The 21783-nt window shown below is 39.3% G+C and overlaps 1 protein-coding gene across 1 annotated transcript in view; it reads right to left on the bottom strand.

Annotated features, from left to right (window-relative positions):
• Positions 1-332: 332 nt before the first annotated feature.
• SEC63 (SEC63 homolog, protein translocation regulator) overlaps positions 333-21783 on the bottom strand; it is a 124611-nt gene continuing 103160 nt past the window's right edge. Inside the window, exons 15-21 of the mRNA XM_034765927.1 lie at positions 19134-19193; positions 18439-18597; positions 14308-14466; positions 13189-13290; positions 6110-6208; positions 4311-4415; positions 333-1443 (exon numbers count right to left, since the gene is read on the bottom strand). Of these exons, the coding sequence (XP_034621818.1) occupies positions 1300-1443; positions 4311-4415; positions 6110-6208; positions 13189-13290; positions 14308-14466; positions 18439-18597; positions 19134-19193 (828 nt within the window). The 3' untranslated portion in view covers positions 333-1299. The remainder of the gene's footprint in view (positions 1444-4310; positions 4416-6109; positions 6209-13188; positions 13291-14307; positions 14467-18438; positions 18598-19133; positions 19194-21783) is intronic.

Below are 21783 nucleotides of genomic sequence, written 5' to 3'. Positions count from 1 at the left end.
ACTTGTATTTGTCACCATCTGTATTATGGTACTGTAGTCTTGTAGTTCAACACTTAGTAATGGAAATACATCTCTTTTTATATGATTGACATTTGTAATCATATTTATACAGAGTACCTTTACTGGTTATATTGGGATGGGAAAACCATAAGCACTTTGCTTGAGCTGTGAAGAAATACCTGCTACCTTAGCAGCCATGTAGGGTGCCCCACACCTTAAGTAAATATTTGCTTGGAAAATAAAGAGTGTGTTTCCATGTTACTGACCCCATTCAGCCCTGTGGCAGGGATAAAAAAGAAAGGGATGCACACTATTACAAATGCAAAGAGTCATCAAATTTTGTCCAGTTTATTGTTAGGAATTCAAAACTGATACAAAACATGCCTCCTTTGCACACTATTTTTTCCTTAAAAGTTTTCCGACAGTGTCAGGTAGATAAGAATTAAGAATGTATTTCAACTTTCAGAGTGAACCTTTTACAAAAGGTATTACATATAAGCTACCAACTTTGTGTAACGTATGGTTCCACACTCATTTTTAGACATAGTTTATCAAAAGAATCAGATCCTGCACTGATCTGCTGAAGTACAGGCTTAAAAATGTTTTAAGCCATTAATTTAATAACATCTTATGACCTTGTCAAGAAGTGTTCATAATCTGCATGATAATTCTGGGCAATGAAGAAAAGGCAGTAGAGTCCTAAAAGGCAGCCCCCAAGACTACATGAAATGTGCCCAGATGCCAACTTGTGATGACCAAGATAAGAAAAACAGAAAATTTAAAGCTCTGATTTGAGCTGTATCACTGCAAAATATCAAATAAGTATCACAGAATTTACAAAGATTGAAACTTGAGCAGATGTAGTTTCAATCAACAGAGACTTGAGATGTAAATCATACCTAAACATTTTCCAAAATAAATTCCTAATGCAGAAAAATTGATTTAAAGATTGCTCCTAGCTAACAGTACCTTTTATTTTATTGGACCCTAAATTGATCAGACAATACATAGCCCACGCTTTTGGACATTTATAATAAAAAAGATTTTATTTTCAATTGAAATAAATGCACCATCCTGCATTTAATGGCTGTAGCAAGCCATAAGCATCTTCCACATTGTACCAATCATAACATTTGTTTGACCTTCACTGAGAAGTTACATAATGCACTCACATTTGGTAAAGAGAAACTAAACTCAGGCTTCTCAATGCTTTTGCACTGTGTTTCTTGTTTATTGTACAGTTCCACAGTCAGACCAAAAGTTTGCAGTGTGTGCAAATGTTGTAGTTAATAGTACTGTTTAATCATCATCCTCTTCCTCCTCCTCTTCTTCCTCAAAGCTATCTTCAAAGCCCTCGCTGTCTTCCTGATCCTCATCACCCTCTATTGCTGTATCCCATTGTGGATGATTTTCTGGCACTGGTTTAGCTTCATGAACTTCCAGCTGCACAGAGTGGTTGGGCAGAGAGAGAAAGAAGAAAAAAGGTGATGGGTATTTGTTGTGTCTCATTCAATCAGAAAAGCCTGAAAAATGATCGTCTGCTTCTTATACCACATAAAACTGTAAACAAGTTGGTTTTGGGGAGTGCAGTGTGTTAGAATTTCTCATTGATTTTGAGTGTCTACATTTTGAAAAAGAATATTCTTTACTATCTGAATTGTGGGGGAAATCCCCAACGAAAAAAGCACATCTGTATATTTAAATACATATACAAACTTATCAGACACTGGGTGACTAATAAAACAAACAGGTTTCAGGGTGGTAGCCATGTTAGTCTGTATCAGCAAAAAGAACGAGGAGTACTTGTGGCACCTTAGAAACTAACAAATTTATTTGGGCATAAGCTTTTGTGGGCTAAAATCCACTTCATCAGATACATGCAGTGGAAAATTTTATTTATATATATATATATATATTACACACACACACACACACACACACACCATGAAAAAATGTGTGTTGCCATACCAACTCTAACGGGACTAATCAATTAAGGTGGACTGTTAGCAGGAGAAAAAAAAACTTTTATAGTGATAATCAGGATGGCCCATTTCAAACAGCTGACAAGAAGGTGTGAGTAACAGTAGGGGAATGGTGATCTTCCAGAAAACACCATCCTGGCCACTATGGATGTAGAAGCTCTCTACATCAGGGGTTCTCAAACTGGGGGTTGGGACCCCTCAGGGGGTCGTGACGTTATTACCTGGGGGGTTGCGAGCTGTCAGCCTCCACCCCAACCCTGCTTTGCCTCCAGCACTTTTAATGGTGTTAAATATATAAAAAAGTGTTTTTAATTTATTAGGGGCGTTGCACTCAGAGGCTTGTGATGTGAAAGGGGTCACCAGTACAAAAGTTTGAGAACCACTGCTCTACACCAACATTCCACACAAAGATGGACTACAAGCCAACATGAACAGTATCCCCAATAATGTCACGGCAAACCTGGTGGCTGAACTTTGTGACTTTGTCCTCACCCACAACTATTTCCCATTTGGGGACAATGTATACCTTCAAGTCAGCGGCACTGCTATGGGTACCCGCACGGCACCAACATTTTTATGGCTGACTTAGAACAACGCTTCCTCAGCTCTCATCCCCTTACGCCCCTACTCTACTTGCGCTACATTGATGACCTCTTCATCATCTGGATCCATGGAAAAGAAGCCCTTGAGGAATTCCACTATGATTTCAACAATTTCCATCCCACCATCAACCTTAGCCTGGATCAATCCACACAAGAAATCCACTTCCTGAACACTACAGTGCTAATAAGCGATGGTCACATAAACACCACCCTATACCGGAAACCTACTGACCGCTATATTTACCTACATGCCTCCAGCTTTCATCCAGACAACATCACACGATCCATTGTCTACATCCAAGCTCTAAGATACAACCACATTTGCTCCAATCCCTCAGACAGAGACAAACACCTACAAGATCTCTATCAAGCATTCTTAAAACTACAATACCCACCTGCTGAAGTGAAGAAACAGATTGACATAGCCAGAAGAGTACCCAGAAGTCACCTACTCCAGGACAGGCCCAACAAAGAAAGTAACAGAATGCCACTAGCCGTCACCTTCAGCCCTCAACTAAAACCTCTCCAGCGCATCATCAAGGATCTACAACCCATCCTGAAGGACGATCCCTCACTCTCACAGATCTTGGGAGACAGGCCAGTCCTCGCTTACAGACAGTCCCCCCAACCTGAAGCAAATACTCACCAGCAACCACACACCACACAACAAAAACAACTAACCCAGGAACCTATCCTTGCAACAAAGCCCGTTGCCAACTCTGTCCACATATCTATTCAAGGGACACCATCATAGGACCTAATGACATCAGCCACACTATCAGAGGCTCGTTCACCTGCACATCTACCAATGTGATATATGCCATCATGTGCCAACAATGCCCCTCTGCCATGTATATTGGCCAAACTGGACAGTCTCTATGCAAAAGAATAAATGGACACAAATCAGACATCAAGAATTACAACATTCAAAAACCAGTCGGAGAACACTTCAACCTCCCTGGTTACTCAATTACAGACCTAAAAGTTGCAACTCTCCAACAAAAAACTTCAAAAACACACTCCAACAAGAAACTGCAGAACTGGAATTAATTTGCAAATTGGACACCATTAAATTAGGCTTGAATAAAGAGTGGAAGTGGATGGGTCATTACACAAAGGAAAAACTATTTCCCAATGCTAAATTTTCCTCTGCTGTTACTCACACCTTCTTGTCAACTGTTTGAAATGGTCCATCCTGATTATCACTACAAAAGTTTTTTTTTCCTGCAGATAACAGCCCACCTTAATTGATTAGTCTCATTAGAGTTGGTATGGCAACACCCATTTTTTCCATGTTCTCTGTGTAGATATATATCTTCCTACTGTGGTTTCCACTGCATGCATCTGATGAAGTGGTTTTATTAGCCCACGAAAGCTTATGCACAAATAAATTTGTTAGTCTCTAAGGTGCCACAAGTACTCCTTGTTCTTTTTAATAAAATGAAATTGCTGTTTGTGACCACATGCCTGGTATTTCCTGAAAAAACTGAGTGTGATTCATAATGTTGTTTTAAATGTGAAAGAGAGTCTATATTAGCATTTCTATATCAGGCAAGTAATTTACACTAAAGGATTGTTCAGATTTGAAATCTTAAGTCTTACAACTGTTGAATCTAAACCTGAAAGACCGTGTTTTCATGCTGCCTCACTTCTGCCTGGCTATGTGCACATTAACATCAGTACTAGGTGATTTACAGCAAGAAATCTACTAGTGTTAAAATATCACCTTCAATGGTTTAACCTGGTCCAAACCCATAAACGAATCCGATCTTAAATAAACCGTGTACTGGTAGTTTCCAGGTTTGCCTGGTGCAGGAAACTTCAGTTCTACCTAGAAAACACAATTAATTCCACATGTTTTTTTATTCTGAGCAGACCTTCGAAGGATGTGTGTGAACAACTTATAATTGGCTTCTGTACTTTGACATGCAGTACACATCACAAAATAATAGTGATTAATTTTTAGTTAAGTTACTTAAGGGTGCTACTTTGTCCACAAGCCACAGCATAGTAAAATACATGCATGAGATACGTGCTAATAACCACAAATAGGTACCAAAGAGAGGGGATATCTAAGCACAATAGCTGGAGCAAAGGATTAATTTTACCACTACATCACATTTTTACTATTTGTTGTCCTGGAAAAGTGACCCTAAATTTTTTTTTAAAGTTTTAGAAAAAAAGTTATTTTGTACTTCTGAAGATAAAGAAAGGATAGTAAAATTAGAGATTAATAGCTAGTCTGTGGAAAGTATTTCATGTACCTTATCACTATTGCTATATCATACTGCAGTTTAATTAGCAATATAGTTAAGTAAAAATGCAGCACTTATTTCTTGTATGCAGCGTGAAAGGATTAAACGTTCAATAGGATGTTAATAGGGAGGAATTAATGCAATTTCAAGTGATGAAAGAAATTTTACAATTCTATTTTTAACAACTAAAAAGCAACTATCAATAATTGCAATGACAAGTAGATATTTCTGTGGCAGTGGGAATTTGCTCAGAAGTCCCAGAAAAACCAAAAAGGTAAAAGTAAACACAGGGGGAGCTGAACTGCATACAACTGCTTAACTTGGATGATTTTTGCACTTACTATCTAGCTTTGCCTTTGGTAGTATGTGCAAACAAACCTGAAAAAATCTCATTTAAGTTTTATTTCCAATAATAAATAAAATCTAGTTGAAAAAACAAAGTTCTGTGAAATCTGTAGGATGAACTGATGTAAGCAATAAAAAAAGCAAAACAGCATTTTCAGAACTACTTTATAATGACTTAAATCATTGCTAGATTAACCCATGTAGTATAACAAAGTAACAGAACATTCACATGCCCTTTTCTGACCTTGGAAATCAGGTCAGCCCTAACATACTAAACCGCCCTCCATGCTGTGAGATATCAAAAACCACACAGATGACAGTAAGTAATTTGTCTTACATGATTCTTTTCATGTAACAGTTCTATTTTATAACACTATAGCCTTCCAAGAAGAATATTTCAACTTTTAATTTTTCTACAGAAGTATAACAATAATATAACATTATGGAATATCAACATCCAACACCACCTGCTGAGGTTATTAATTCACTAAATCTCTGTTTTACAGAGAAGTTATCAATATTAGCTGTCCTACGGTTAAACAGTTTTATTCAAAAGCTATCTATGCACATGAATCCTGCTGGCCATCAACTTTTCATGCCAGAATCAATCACAGTTCCTCCTTGCCAAACTCTCCTTTTTCAACCTCAGTTTTGGAAAGAGAAGAAGCCAGAATAAAACTGCTCAAAAATTATTCCCCTTCACGAAGTTTTACAGTAATAAAAGATCCTGTTCTACTTTTATCAGTCAGATGAAGACAAACTATATCTAGTCTCTCTCTACCTAAGAAAAAAAGATTATGGAAACACAGCATTACAGTTCAGAATATGCTACGTAATTATACTAATATTGAATGTAAATCACTTTAAAGTATTTTATAAATATTTAAAATTAAGTGTTTGATACTCAAATCTACAAATACGTTACCTCTTCTCTATCTTTTAGTGTACACACATGATATGGCATAGATACTAATGTCTGATCCTTCCGATCTGCAATATACAGCCACCACCATTCTTGTTTTTCCTGTTAAAAAACAATATGAAAGACTAGAAAGTAGAGGTAACATTTTATGAGGCCTGGTATACCATAATATATTTATATCTGCACTGTAATAAATTAAGAATAAACTACCTTGTAAGAGTTAAAAACTTACAGTACATACTGCACATTGAAGAGGAAGCGGTTACTGATGCCTGGTCTATACTTAAAAATTACATTGACCTAGTTACATCGCTCAGAGCTATTAAAAATTTCACACCCTGAGTGCCACAGTTAGGCTGACTTAACCTCTAGGGTAGATAAGAATGCCTCTGGCAACCTAGCCACCACTACTTGGAGAGATGGATTAACTACATCGATGGAAAAACCCCTTCCATTGATGCAGGAAGCGTCTACTCATTGGTGCTACAGAGGCACAACTGCAGCACCATAGCTATGCCGCTGTAGTGTAAACATGGAGCATACGCAGCCCACTCGAGGGACTATACTGGAGAAAACAGAGGGGAAGGCATATAGTCTTTGTTTAGGTTATAAAACAAAATGGTCGGGAGAAACCAGAATGCCAGTTTCTGTAAGCAACTTTTTTCCTCATTCAGTTCAGGCTGGTGGTCTGGTAAACAGTCGCAATACAATACGCAACAAATTGAAATCTCTCTCTAGAGGGAGACTTAGACATATTGTTGCCTTATGGTTAATTAATACGTTACTTGAAAGTTGTTTCAATGCTAATAAATGGTTGCTGGAGTGTTTCTACAGCTTTGAAGGAACTTTTCTGGTGGTCCACGCTGAAGGGCAGGGCTTAGGCTTGGAACCTCTAGCAACACTTGACTACCTCCATAGGTGGGAGACATTTTTTATTAATGATGTGTAGAATGTGAAATGATGTCTGGACTTCACTGAAATACTTTCAACCCCAACTAGTATTTTACCTACATTTTTTGCTTGCAAATATTTCAGAAGCCTACAGGATTGCACAGTAATCAATTAATTAAATTGCAATTTAAGTTACAAAATTACAGTCATTACAAGTTATCATCTTTTACTTTTTAAAGCAACTAATTTAAGACTAGTAAATCACAGAAATCCCACTAATACACACACATGGAATAAATAGCAGAATCTATTTACTACCACCAATAGAAATCCTGTATTCCTATCACACTACTGAACACTAAAGCTGATTAGCACAAAATCTATTTTGCATTGATCAGCTCAAGGTGAGGGGAATGTGAAATTAACTTGACATATTAATTTTCCATTTTTATAGTATATCAATCAGTGGGAAAGCGCCTGCATTTCCACTCGATAGGAGCACAGCTTTGTGTGTTTAATGGGCCAGTCACTGAAGACAGGACATGCAGGAACTTATGCATAAACTGATTTTTAAAGGTTTAGATTGTTGCTATAAGTTTAAAAAATACTAATTTTTTATTACGTTTCCTATGTGCATGTTGTCACATGTGGATATTGAGGACAGATTGATTTTTAATTTTAATAATTAAAATTCGAGATCAGATTACTATTTTTAAATAATTTTCAATAGGGAAGAAGGATCCTATGCAGAAGAAATTTGCATTTAAGTGTATGAGAGTCAGTGGCAGCTATGCAGCAATGGATAACTAAAGCGCGAGCCAAGTACGCACTATGAATTATGAGAAACACAGTAGAGATGGGCAAAAATTTTCAGCCAAAATTCTTCATTGACAAATGCAGATTTGGATCAACCAAAATATTTTGAGAATTTGTGTCAATTTTGATTAGTTGTTTTCAGTCGAGAAAAAAAGTCAGGAAATGTCAAAATAGTTCATTTTGATATTTATTAAATGAAATGTTTTGATTTTTCAGCCTAGATTGACAAGGGACTTCAGCACCATTCACAAAACATAGAAGAAGGGGCAGGTCCCCCCTTATGACCAATAGCCCAGTGGTTAGAAAGCTCTTCTGGGATGCAGAACTCCCAGGTTCAAATGCCCACTCTATTTGATGCGGAACAGGGACTTGAACTTGGGTCTCCCACCTCCCAGGACAGTACCCTAACCACTGAGATATGGGGTATTCTAGGGATGGCTCATTCTCAGTAACTCCTGTTGAAGCTGCTCTACCTTGTAGGAAATACTTTATATACAATGGTCCAGAAAGAGCGAGAATGACTCTATAGGCTTAGGGCACTCACCTGTGAGCGGCAAGAGTTGGATTCCAATCTCTGCTCCAATGAATATTTTAAGTATTGCATTGTAATACTGTGTTCAAATATTTATGGAGGTGGCCAATTACCATCCTGACCTTTTACATGTTGTACCTCTTTCCCTTACATTCTAACATACAGTTGAGCAATAGATACAGTTGTCAGGGCATGGATTATGCCACAAAGTTGGTGTTAAAAACAATTTTTGACAATTATGGTAACAGGAAAAAAAAAATCAGGAGCCGTTCATTGCTATAACTTTCACAGGGGTCAACAGATACAACTCCTTGTAATTAAACATGCAATCCTAATTTGGTATTGTTTGTCACAGAGGGATAATCTTGCAGGAAAGGTGTCACCTTCCTATTCTTTCCAAACCGATTATTGGTTGGACTCGACAGTGTATGCCTACTTGAACCTGGCAGGCTACTATGCAGTGGGCAAAATGCCTTTTAACAAATGGGTACAAGTGCAGGCATGCCAGGAAACCAGTATGTTCATGGAGCTGGAATACTGGGGCATAATTCTACCTAAAAATGTCAAAGCCACAATCTGTGCAGTTCTTGGATCTATGATTGAGGGCACAGAAGAGATTTATTTATTTAGGAATATGTATAAACTGAAGATACAGCCCTGGCAAACAAAATTAATTAGCTGCCCAAGAAGTTTGTTAAAGCAGAGTTAAGTTTGCTCAGTGCTGACTCATGACCTTTTAGAATGTTGTGTTCAGTCATGCTCAAACCTCTGAAAACCAGGAAATACAGAGTTAAAATATATGCCATCCCCCACAATGTAACCTGAACTCTTCCCCTTGAGCTGGCAATAACAACTGGGAATTGTTCAGTAAAGGTAGTGCCATAAGTAGCACATGAAGGACTATGAGGTGTCATTGTTTGCACTAAACTTCAGATTTGATTTGCAGCATTTATCTGGACACACTCCAGCTACATTCACTGTGTTAGATGTAAAAAGAACAGGAGTACTTGTGGCACCTTAGAGACTAACAAATTTATTAGAGCATAAGCTTTCGTGGGCTACAGCCCACTTCTTTGGATGCATATGTGTTAGATGTAGGTGCACTGAATGGTGGATAGATTAGTTGGAGTTGGAAGACTTGTAACTGTGATATGAGGAGAGATGCATGTGTACCTCAAGGGATCAAGTATGCCAATGTTCTGTTCTGTAGGTGAGTCAGTAGCAGTGACTTCTCATCATGGGGATTTTCAGCAGTCCAATTGCATACAAGACTGCGATCTCCTGTGAACAGTGAGTGGGGTAAGTGAAAGCAATGTCTCAGAAGGAATACTCCTGGCAATGGTGAAGGGGTGGTAACATTTAGCAACTTTGGGGTGATTTGTGCAGGCTCAGGTTTTGAGTTTAGACAGCTCCTGTTCACTACACCTTGCTCTAACACAAGTTTTGTTTTGTGCTCAGTATCCAGTGCAGTCTGTATCCACACTATTTGTAGCAATTGTAAGAGTAGGGTACTAATATGTGCTATTGATGTGTTGGGGCATCACCTGAAGAGGGCAGAGTTAAGGTTGTGTTATGGAAGTAATGTGTATCGTTACTCTCCATTTGCTAGTTTTCAGAGATTTGAGCGTTGGTAACTTGATGTTCTGAAACGGCACTAGGCATCACTGGACAACCTCAAGTCTGAATTAAACATTTTGGACAGTTAATTTCCTATTTTTATTTAAAATAACTTCTCAGTATCCCTATGTTTTAAAGCTCAGTTCTCCCCATTCCACTGCCGCTGGCTCCTTGGAAATGATTATATAGAACACAGAAGACATTGTCTGCATGTTAGTGACTTCAATGCCCATGAATCATCTCATCTCTCTGCCAACCCAGACAGCCCAGTCCTCCCTCCCCAGCAATGGAGGAGTGGGCATCGACAGGGGCCTCAAAGGTTGAGGAGCTGGGCAGAAGATAAAGGAACAGTGCAGCCACTGACATGGAGTCAGCGGGGGTGTATTTTAAAGAGTGGACAGTAATGGTTTGGACACATGGATGTGGGAGGCAGAACTGAAGCCCCCCCTACATCCTACACTGTACAACTCTGACCATGTTCCTTTCCTCCCCACACTATCCTGCACTGCTCTGACCTCCATTTCCCCCCTAGAAGAAGCAGCATTGAGGGGGAAAGGTGACCCTGATGTTCCTTCCCTAATGATGGGGGCAGCAAGAGGATCAAGGGGAGTTCTGGGTTCCTTCCACTGATCAGGAAGCAGTACAGGGAAGGGGAGCCACTGATGGAACGGGAATTGTTGGGTGATGCAGGGCGGGAGGGGTGTAGCTGTAGGGGAGTATGGTGGGAGTGAAAGAGGGAGCAGATGGCTCCATTTCTTTCCCCTCCACGTATGTCACAGGAGGAGAAGGTGCTATAAAGAAATGTATAATGAACTGTGTTAGACAAATGTATATTAAACAACATTAGAGACGTATACATATATTTAACAGTGTCAAAAGAAAGCGTAAAAGGGAATTATTCTGCTTTCTGTATGTGACTTCTTGACACAGCTTTCAAAGGTTGGAAAAAAATGAAAAAGTTGTTTTGTGTCTTATCTGCAGCAGATTCTTGATATTTGTGGATAACAGGATGAAGCGAACCATACAATGTGTAATTTACTAGCAAGACAGAGTAGGGAGGATAAACACTGGACTGGGCAGAACTAATCAGCAACTCCAAGGCCATAAAAAGCAAATAAATAACAAGATAACTGTTGTAAGAAATAATGAATACATTGAAACAATGCTTAAAAAAAATAGATATGAGGGATCAATTGGAGTTTTAGCAGAATAAGTAAAAAGGTATTAAAAACAGATTTTAAATTAAATGTTTATAATTGAGGTAGTTTTGATAATTTGAACCTGTGCAATGTTATGAGACAATGTATAAATGGTGTGCGGTTAATAAATGGGGGTGGAGCAACACAGGACTTACACCAGAATGGACCAGCATGGATCTAATGATGACAGAAAGCCTACCTATGCCCCGGGACTGAAAAACTGATCTTTATGCTATTCTCATCTAACTGCTTTATGCTTAGTTGTCCTAAATTTTTCTTATTAAAAGCTTTAAAAATCAGCTAAGCTTAGTAACTGGCATGGAGAGTGCTTTTAACCCAACAATACCCAATTTCCCATCTTATGGTTCTGCTGTGCCCACACTTTTGAGTTCCTTAAGACCAAATGGTCCCTTTGATGATGATCCCTTATTTGTTAAGGAATCATAGAAAGTTACATTTTTGGAAACCCAGTTCTTTGTTCAAATTCTACTCACTGAAACTGGGTTTTCAAAAACAGTGTTTGGATGATCCCTTACGCTAATAAGGTTTTGCCTAGGGGTGTGCTGGGCCCTCAGTAGTTGTGCCAGAGCACAGCCCTAAGTGGCAAAGGGGCAGACGCTGCACCATGTCAACCCCACTTCCGTTGCCTGCACTGCTCTGATACCTCCCTCACTGCTCCACCACCGCACCTCCCATATTCCCTAGCTCTGCACCAAAAAAGTTGAGAATCTGAAAATGTTATGAGCACATTAGGGGGGTTGTGTTACAGTTAACTCCTTGACCGGATGACTCAGTGACTTGCTTCCTCTAATCACATACAGTCCCATTGTTCAGGAAACAGGCAAGGAGCATGAGTCATGATTACACTACCTTAACTTCTTACTAGTATCTTTCATTTTCCCTCTAATTAATTAATACTAATTGCTTTCACAATACTTCTAAATCAGACTCCCTGTGGATTTTAGAGCACTTTAAAATATTGGCTCTTAACCCAGAAACTTTAGTCTTCAGGCAAAACTTCCACAAGGAGCCACTTCAGACTGAAGACAGAGAACTAACGTGCACAACACAGATTCTCTCAGAACTGCCAGTGGTAAGGCCTAAGCTCATAGTACATGCATGCTGCTTAGGTAGATGCTCAGCATGTCATCGTCAGCTACCCAGTTAGAGTGAACAGAGGCTGACTGAAAACCCTCCAGCTTGCAACAAGCTTTAGTCTTGCTACACATGCATGTTTCACTCTTTGGCTTGTCAGTATGGCTCCAGCTGACTGGTCTAAATTTAACCTTCAATAACTTCCGAACCATTGCTTCCCAAAAAAGGCAGTGAGGGCCACACACTAACTGAGGTCAATTCTGAGCAGGTGAGATCAGTTTGGGGAGGTTTACAGTCAATCAGGCTCATATGTACAGAACAAAACCCCTTCAGAATCGCCAGGAAATTGTTGTAAACATCTAACTTTAAGGTGACTTTATCTTAGGAACCCTATTGCTCAAATAACCCCAAATTGGCCCACTAATGCTACCCTATACTCCCATAATGCACAGTAAATTTCTACATAATCTGAGGCAGCATAGGTATGTTAGACTATTTAGGATAGTCACTTACAGTTTGAAAGATGACTATCAACCTTAACGAGAGCAGAACTGCTGCTCTGCTATACCACTCCAGAGAGAGAATGGGGAATGAGAAAAGGGGTATAAGTCACCATCCAAGAAGAGCTTTCTGCAGCAGACTTTGACAGATATGATTCTGTGACCAACTTATATGCAACAGCTCAGCTGGAGGAGAACAAATGAAAAATTCAGTTTTCAAAAAAAAATTATACTGTAAGTAACTTTTTTTTTTTTTTTTTTAAAAAGACAAGTCTCAAGCAAATCGGCAATTTTGCTCTGTATAAATTAGCAATTTTAAAAATTAGAATTTTAACTTTAAAACAGTATATAAATGCTAAACTATTAAGTTATATACTTTGGTTGTATTACTTCCCATTTGTCACAGCTCTAATAAAGTTCACTATTGCTGACCTCAGGAAAGTAAAGACTGTAAACAGGATGTGTTATCTTTGATTTGGTTTCCAGAAGGGCCCGCTCCTTTCGCTGTATACTTTGCTGTAATTCTTGCCACTCCTGTTGAAGACAACAAGGATTTAAAGAGTTACTTTAGTCATCTTTTCTCCTATTAAAAATGAAATCCCAGCACATCAAGAACAGCACACAGACAGTATGGTAAATGCCTGTGCTAAGCTTCATATTGTACAAAAAACAGGCAAGTGTAGACAGGGTTCAAATTCTAAAGCCTGATGCTTAAAAATCAAATGGCAGCGAAATACATGAGCCCAGCCATATGGACACTTCTGAAAATGTGCTCGTTCCTTGTAAAAATCTGCAAGGCCACTAAATTATTCTCCTTCGAATCACTCTTCAAAACTTACTTTTTCAGTGTTGCCTACAAAATACTCATCAAGGGCTAAGCAGTTGGTTGGCCACGACCATTGTTCAAGACACTTAATTATCTCACTACTACCTCGTGCTCACCCTGTTTGTTGCAACTGTTTTCTCTTATCTTATACTTAGACTGTAAGATCTCTAGAGAAGGGGCTACTATTTTATTGTGTGAGACCCTAGCACAGCAAGCCTCTTGGAGCCAACAGAACCCAAATTCACAATAATTCTAACTTACCAAATGTCATATACAAACTTATATACACACACATACTTCTCCCACTGCTATGTGTGTGTAAAATGAATTATATGATGCATAATAGCTACTGTGCGTCAAGGATTTAAAATGTATGGGGAGGTTTTATACTGAAATCTCACAGCATCAAAGTTGATTAACTGTCAAATTAAGTTGAAAAACTTTAGTACATTCTTCTGCTAAAATTGAAGTTTTCATTTCTCTTGTCCTGTAATTTTAACATTTCTCTCTTTCCTTTCTGTTAGGGAACACTGCACTAAGGGGCATGCATCATGGCAACCCTCACACTGGAAGGGGAAGGCTTGATAGGATTTTCTCCTGAGAGAGTTGATCCTACTACTTCATCCTTGTGTTGTTCAGCCTGAGGTGGTTGCTAAAGAGATACAAATATGTTTTCCCCACAACTCCAGAGGCAGAATTACCCTTCACCACAAAGTGAGACTTACAGCTTCATCATCTTTGTTTTGTTTCTCATCTTGTTCTCTGTCAGAGTCTCTTTCACTTCCATCATCTCTTTCACTTTGAGAGTCCCTGTTAGTTTCTTCTTCATCAGACTCGCTTCCTTTATCAGAAAGTTCTTCATCTTCCTCCCTTATTACAACTTCCTAAACAAAAACAAAACAATCTGTTATTCCCATGGGCAGCATTCCTGTGTTCCAAGTCTGAAGGCCATGGGCTCTTAAGTCTCACTTGAGGACTAGTACCTAATATGTGACACTGCAATGCCATGTGGGTACTGCATTGTTTAAGATAGGGTTCTTTGAACGAAATGTAAAACAGATTTCAAGACCATTTCTGGTTGATATATGGGGGGAATTAACATCCTAAAGTACTAAAAGAGTTGTGATGTCAGAGACAGCAATACTGAAAGACTTAATAGCTGGGATATTTGTCCACTATTTAGGAACTACCAATTTTTAGTTCACTATTGTGAGTCCCCCATTATACCACTTTTCATTACTAATACGTGAAGTGCTCTAAAAATACGGTTCTGTATTCACATGTTATTGGGTGGTTAACCCCTTTAGGGGGAGTTAGGGCCCAGTCTACCCACGATGGGCGTAAGGAGAACAAGCCCATCTCAGCCCACCTGTAAATAATTTATTGCTTAAGTGGCTGGTTGGCATTTAATTGGCTAACAAGCACATGGACCTGATAAAAGGCAACCAGCACTCAGGTGTTCCTAAGGGAGAGGAGCTCCCACAGAACAGAGCAAGAGAACTCCCAGGACAAGGAATTTAGGGAGGAACTTCCCACATAGCTGTAGGGAGCCCAGCCTGCAAGGAGCTTCGTGCTGCCTGGAGAAGAGCTGCAATCAGCAAGGCCCTGCAGTGGCCCTGGCTCCATTAAAGGAAATACGATTGAAAGTGCCTTGCAGATAAAGTGCCTGAGAGTGGGATGAATAGACTCAGGCAGGACTGAAACTCAGATGAAATATGCCTTCTAGGTAAGAAGCCCGGGTAAAGGACTTACTTGAATTTATTACATTTTCCGTTAATAAGTGATTCCCTCTAAAAGGGACATCCTTTGATACATAAAAGCCTTGCTAATTTTATTGATAACCTAATCAGGCGCATCCATAGCAAAGCACATGGCCACAGGGGGGCAAGCAGGGACAGCACACACCTTTTACACAGCAATATATCATTTGAAAAAGAACCATCTCTTCTCCTCCCCTGTATCTTCTTCAACATTAATGTCATGCTCTAATTGAATTTCTCTAAGAATTGGTGTTTCAGTCGTGTTTGTCATTCCCTTAGTATTGGGCTAATTTTTTTAACTGTTAAACAAAAATACCTTTCATCCATATGCTCCCAATTCACTAACAAAGCCCAGGAAGAAGCAAATCAAACCAGAGCAGAGGGAGAGTTACTCCTTACACACCTTTCTAACGTGTTCATAAAAAAAACTGTTATGGGGACTTCAATTTGGGAAACACATGCAGGTCTCATGCAGCCAATACCAAAACACCATTAGAGTTTCTAAAAGTCAGATAATTTTTTAACACAAAAATTATTGCACCCAACATGAGGTAACTATTGTGAACCTCATTGTGGCAATTAGAGATGAACTAGTCATTGAATTGGAAGTTGGTAGTTGCCTTGGGATCAGTGATTGTTTACCCATATTTAACGTAACCAGATCATGGAGAAAAGTCCCAACCAGTAAAATACACACAACATAGTGCTTCAAAAAGGGATAATTTTCCAAAGAAGAAGAAAAGTAAGAGTAGAATTGATTGGAAGGAAAAAGGTGAATGAAAACTTGAAGTTCTTTAGGAAGACTTTGGTTAGATGGCCAAAAAGCTACCATTCTACAATCAAGAAAGACTTTGAGTAAAGTCCATCCTGGTACAGTGAGAAAGCGAAGGCAGCAATTATATATATAAAACAAATGCAAAAAAGGGATGTTGATAGCAATTGATATAAATTAAGAGTTACGGAATTGTAGACACTGATAAGGGAAACTAATGACATCAAAGAAAAAAATCCAAGTCACGAAGGGACTAAGGACAGTAAAAACAAAATTCCTTAAGTATATTAGGAACAAAAGAAAACCTAACAATGGCCCATTACTCAGGAGACATGGTAAAATAGTTAATGATGCACAAAGGTGGAAGAATTCAATAAATACTTCTGCTCTGCATTTGGAAAGAAGTGGGATGATGTACATTCCAGTCCCATAGTAACTAAACAGGATGTTATTTAACATTTGCCAAGAATAAATATTTTTAAATCAGCAGACCTGGACAACTTACACCGAATTGTCTTAAAGGAGTTGGCTGTATAGATCTCTGGCTTGTTGATGTTAATTTTTAATAAATTTTGGAATGCCGGGGAAATTCCAGAAGACTTGAAGAGTGCTAGCATGACAATAATCAGAAGATGGGAAGCAGGATGACCCAGGTAATTGTAGGCCAGTTAGTCTGACATCAATCCGGGCAAAGTAATGGAAAAGCTGAAATGGGATTCTATTAACAAAGAATTAAAGGATGGAAATATAATTAATGCTGGTCAACAAGGCTTTATGGAAAACAGGTCTTGTCAAACAAACCTGATTTCATTCTTTAAGATTAAAAGTTTTATTGATAAAGATAACTGCACAGATGTAATATAGTTACACTTTTGTAAGGGGTTTGACTTAGTACTGTATGACATGCTGATTAAAAATGAGCACTATACACTATCAATAAAGCATGTTAAATTGATTAAAACTACTAACAGACCTCAAATAGTAATTGTTAATGTGGAATCATCATAGAATGGGGATGTATCTAGTAGAGTTCAACAAGGATCAGTACTAGGCCCAATGCTATTCATTACTTTTATCAATGATCTGGAAGTAAATATAAACTTATAGCTGATAAAATTCAGAGATGACACACAGAGTGATGGAGAGGTAAATGATGCCAGGGCAGTCAGAGCAACCCGGATCTCTTGCTAAGCTGGGCCAATTCAAAACAAAGTTTTTTAATATAGCCAAATGGAAGGTTGTACACCTAGGAACAAAGAATGCAGCCCAACCTACAAAATGGTAGTCTGTATTCTGGAAAACAACACCTCTGAAAAAGATCTAGGGGTCATAATGGACAAGTGACTCAACATGAGCTCTCAGTGTGGTGATGTTGCAAAAAAGGCTAATGTGATCCTTGGCTATATAAACAAGGGAATAGGAATAGAGAAATTATTTTACTTCTTTTATTGATGAGAACAATATTGAAATACTGCATTCACTTCTGGTGTCACATTTTTAAAAGTATGTTGAAAAATTGGAGGGGGTGCAAAAAGAGCCCCAAAAATTATTTGAGAGTTGAAGAAACTACCTTACGCTGAGAAATTTAAGGAGCTCAATCTGTTTAGTTTATCAAAAGAAGATTATGAGGTGACTTGATTACGGTGTGTAAGTACCTTCCCAGGGGGAAAATATCAGGTACTAAAGGGCTCTTTAACCTAGCAGAAAAAGACCTAACAAGGATCAGTGGATAGAAGTTGAAGCCAGACAAATTCAAATTTTTAATAATGAGGGTTATTAACTACTAAAACAAACTACCATGGGAAGTGGTGGGTTCTTCATCTCCTGAAGCCCTCTAATCAAGACCGGATGCCTTTTTAGAAGATATGCTTTAGTTCAGGGGGACAAACTTTTTGGCCTGAGGGCCACATCTGGATATGGAAATTGTACAGCAGGCCATGAATGCTCACGGTTCCCAGCCAATGAGAGCTGCGGGGGCGGCGCTTGGGGCAGAGGCAGCGTATGGAGCCCTCTGGCTGCGCCTACGCCTAGGAGTCAGAGGGGGGACATGCTGCGTCTGGGAGCTGTGCAGAGCCTCAGCACATGCGGAGCAGGGCAAGCCCCAGACCCTGCTCCCCGTCAGGAGCCATAGGGTCAGATTAAAACGTCTGAAGGGCCGGATGTGGCTCCCGGGCCGTAGTTTGCCCACCCCTGCTTTAGTCAAACAAGTTCCTGACACTCAATATAGGGATAACTGGGTGAAATGTAATGGCCTGAGATATACAGGAGGTCAGACTAGGTGATTTAACGGTCCCTTCTGGCTTTAAAATCTTTCAATGAAATACCCCATTAGCTTGCTTTTGCTTCTGCTGCTTTGGCTGCTGCAATGGAGGAGGAACAGGTTTCTTTTTCAAAGGTTTCTTTTTCTTTGATTTTGAAGCCTTCTTGGTTCCTTTATTCTTTTGCTGCCATCCTTTGTTCTTAACTTTGTTGGCATCTCCTTGCTGTAAGAAAACATGGTGGTTAAATAGTAGGCAGATTAAACTACACTAAATATTTTAACTTGAGGCAGCCATCTTCATATGCTTCAAATGTTTTAAGATATGCTCCTACTTTAAAAGCTAAGTCCTACTGGATATTTGTATAGGACTTTGTGAAAAGATCCATCTCAAGTACACGAATGAGTCACTCAAAATCTGAATGAAGGTTCATTTCTTCAACTAGGGGTACGTCTACACTTACCGGAGGGTCCGGCGGCAGGCAATCGATGTTCTGGGATGGATTTATCGCATCTGGTTTAGACGCGATAAATCAATCCCGGAAGTGCTCACCGTCGACGCCGGTACTCCAGCTCGGCGAGAGGAGTACACGGCATCGACGGGGGAGCCTCCCTGCCGCGTCTGGACCCGCGGTAAGTTCGGACTAAGGTACTTCGAATTCAGCTAAGCTGAATTTGCGTACCTTAGTCCGAAGTGGGGGGTTAGTGGGGACCAGGCCTAGGAAGCAGAGGCACTGTAATATAGTCTAATTCTCAACTTACCCCATCCTCTGTAGGTTGCTCTTCTGCTGCGCAGGTGGACTGTTCCTTTTCAAACACTTCCTGATTAGGGAGGAAATGAAGTCTTAATCTTTGTCTGTGCCAACCAGCACTGATGCTTAGAGAATTACACAGTCACTTGCATATTAAAGTAAATTTAACTAGACTAAATCTGAGGGGTTTTGTTCATTATTGAGAATTCTGTTTTCACGGATAACCATAAGACACTAATTGACCAGTATGAAACAGATTAAGCAAAATTTCAAGCCTTTGTATAGGATTTTACCAACACTAGCATAGTTCATCTATTTAAAAATTCTCAGAATAATTACAGGGTTGTCTTGTGCTGAAAGATTTTCAGTAAAAGCTATGTTATCCGGCCCTGTACCAGCCAGCAAGCTCTATAAATTGGCATTTCTGATCTTCATTGAAAGTCCATTTTATAGTCTGGTCAGTGCGAGGCCAGCAGGCTCCCTACCTGCCTCCGCGTGGCTCCCTGGAAGTGGCGACATGTCCCTGCTATTCCTAGGCAGAGGCACAGCTAGGTGGCTCTGTGCGCTGCCCCCATCCGGTCCCGCGTGCTGGCTGCACAGCTCCCCTTGGCCGGGAACCGCAGCCAATGGGAGCTGTAGGGGTGGTGCCTGCAGGTGGAGGTAGCATGCAGAGTCGCCTAGCTGCGCCTCCACATAGGAGCAGCAGGGACATGTCACTACTTGCAGGGAGCCACCCAAAGTGACTGTCGCCCAGATCCGGCACCCCACACCCCCTGCCCCAATCCTCTGCCCCGAGCCCCCTTCTGCACCCAAACTCCCCCTCTCTTAGTTAACCAGAATTTTTCACTTCCTGGCATCCCTCACACCCCAAACATGCAGGATTACAAAGCTTTTACTGTACTTATGCTATAAAATGTGACAATTCTGTATCACAAAAGTAAGCAATAGTAGTAAAATGCAAAATCTACCCCAGTTACAAGAATATTAAGAAACAGGAACTCAATATCTATCTTGTCATTCATGGATCCAGGAGCACAAATCAAGCCAGAAATATCAATGTTTACATTAGTAAAACATAATACTCTTTATCTGTCTCCCTCTAGAAGCTCAGAAGTGTCTGTAGGTGGAAAATGTTTCATTTGTTACTTACACAGGAAGATACTAGTTATCTGGCACAAAACAAATTCAGACATTTAATTTGCTATAGCAAATTGTTCTATATTAAGAGGGAAAATCTGATTTACTGCATGAAAAAATTAGAGTTGCCAATGAACGTTCAAATTTTGGACACTAATATCTGTTCACTTTTTCAACCATAGTAAGTTTAAACATACCATTAAACCTGATTAAAGAGGTGGGTTTTTTTGGTTTTGGTTTTTTGACACAGCAGTCATGGTAAAAGTGACTGAATTTTACATTTCTGTGCATATTGTCAAGGTTATGCTGCGTAGCAAATTCATCTAAGTTGCTGTATTGGTACATATTGTATGTGCCTAAACACACAACTATCCAAAACACTCTATTTACCAGTGAGATTCAATCTCCTCCATTTTATTTCATACATACTTAATATAATTACACAAAGTTATGTTAAACATTGTTAAGGTTGTAAAGTCAAGCATTCAGAAGTTAGGAAATACCAGAAATGAGATTATCTGTACAACCTAAATTCAGCCCCCTTGAGAGTGTGAATTATGATACCATCTTCAATTTCATGATCACATACCACTGGATTTTACAGGACCCCTGCCTTGCCTCATTCAGAGTACAAAATAGACCGTGCTCCACTGATGAATATCTATTCAATATTGTGTATTATCCTCATTGTTCAATGTGTGGACCTAGGCTTTATTTACTACGCACAATTCAAACCCTGCTCTAAAGACAGAATTATTAGTTTCCTCAAGGGATTTTCTAATCAAGCTTATCATTACAGTATGTGTGCTTCAAACATTAAATTATCTTCACAAAACCCCTGTGAGGTGATAGTATGGTTTTATCCCCATTTTATAGCTGAAAAGCTGAGCTAGAGAGAGATTAAGGTCAAAAGCATCCACTAATTTTGGATGCCCAGTTGAGACACCAAGGACCTGTGCTTTCAGACTATATAGCATTGTATAGCACTTAACATATTCAAGCACAGCTCTCATTGACTTAAATTGGAGTTGAGTACTCAACTCTTCTGCAAATTAGGCCCCAGGGTATCATGCTGGGTGACAGAAAATGAGGAACACAATTAATGAGCACCTGTAAAAAGTATGGTTTCAGTGACATGCCCAGCATCACACAGGAACTCCATGGCACAGTCAGGGATAGAGTCCTATTCTTCAGGGGATCATTCAAGTTCCTTAACCAGGAGAGGTTTCAGAGTAGCAGCTGTGTTAGTCTGTATCCACAAAAAGAACAGGAGTACTTGTAGCACCTTAGAGACTAATAAATTTATTTAAGCATAAGCTTTCGTGGGCTACAGCCCACTTCATCAGATCCATGTAGTGGAAAATACAGTAGGAATATGAATATATATATATATACACAGTAGGAATATGAATATTCAATATTCATATTCCTACTGTGTATGTGTATATATATATATATATATATATTCATATTCCTACTGTATTTTCCACTACATGGATCTGATGAAGTGGGCTGTAGCCCAC

The sequence above is a fragment of the Trachemys scripta genome, chromosome 3 (genome assembly GCF_013100865.1).
Source record: "Trachemys scripta elegans isolate TJP31775 chromosome 3, CAS_Tse_1.0, whole genome shotgun sequence".
NCBI classification, from domain to species: domain Eukaryota; kingdom Metazoa; phylum Chordata; order Testudines; family Emydidae; genus Trachemys; species Trachemys scripta.
Note: the sequence above shows the minus strand (reverse complement) of the source record. Positions and strands in the feature narration are given on the sequence as shown.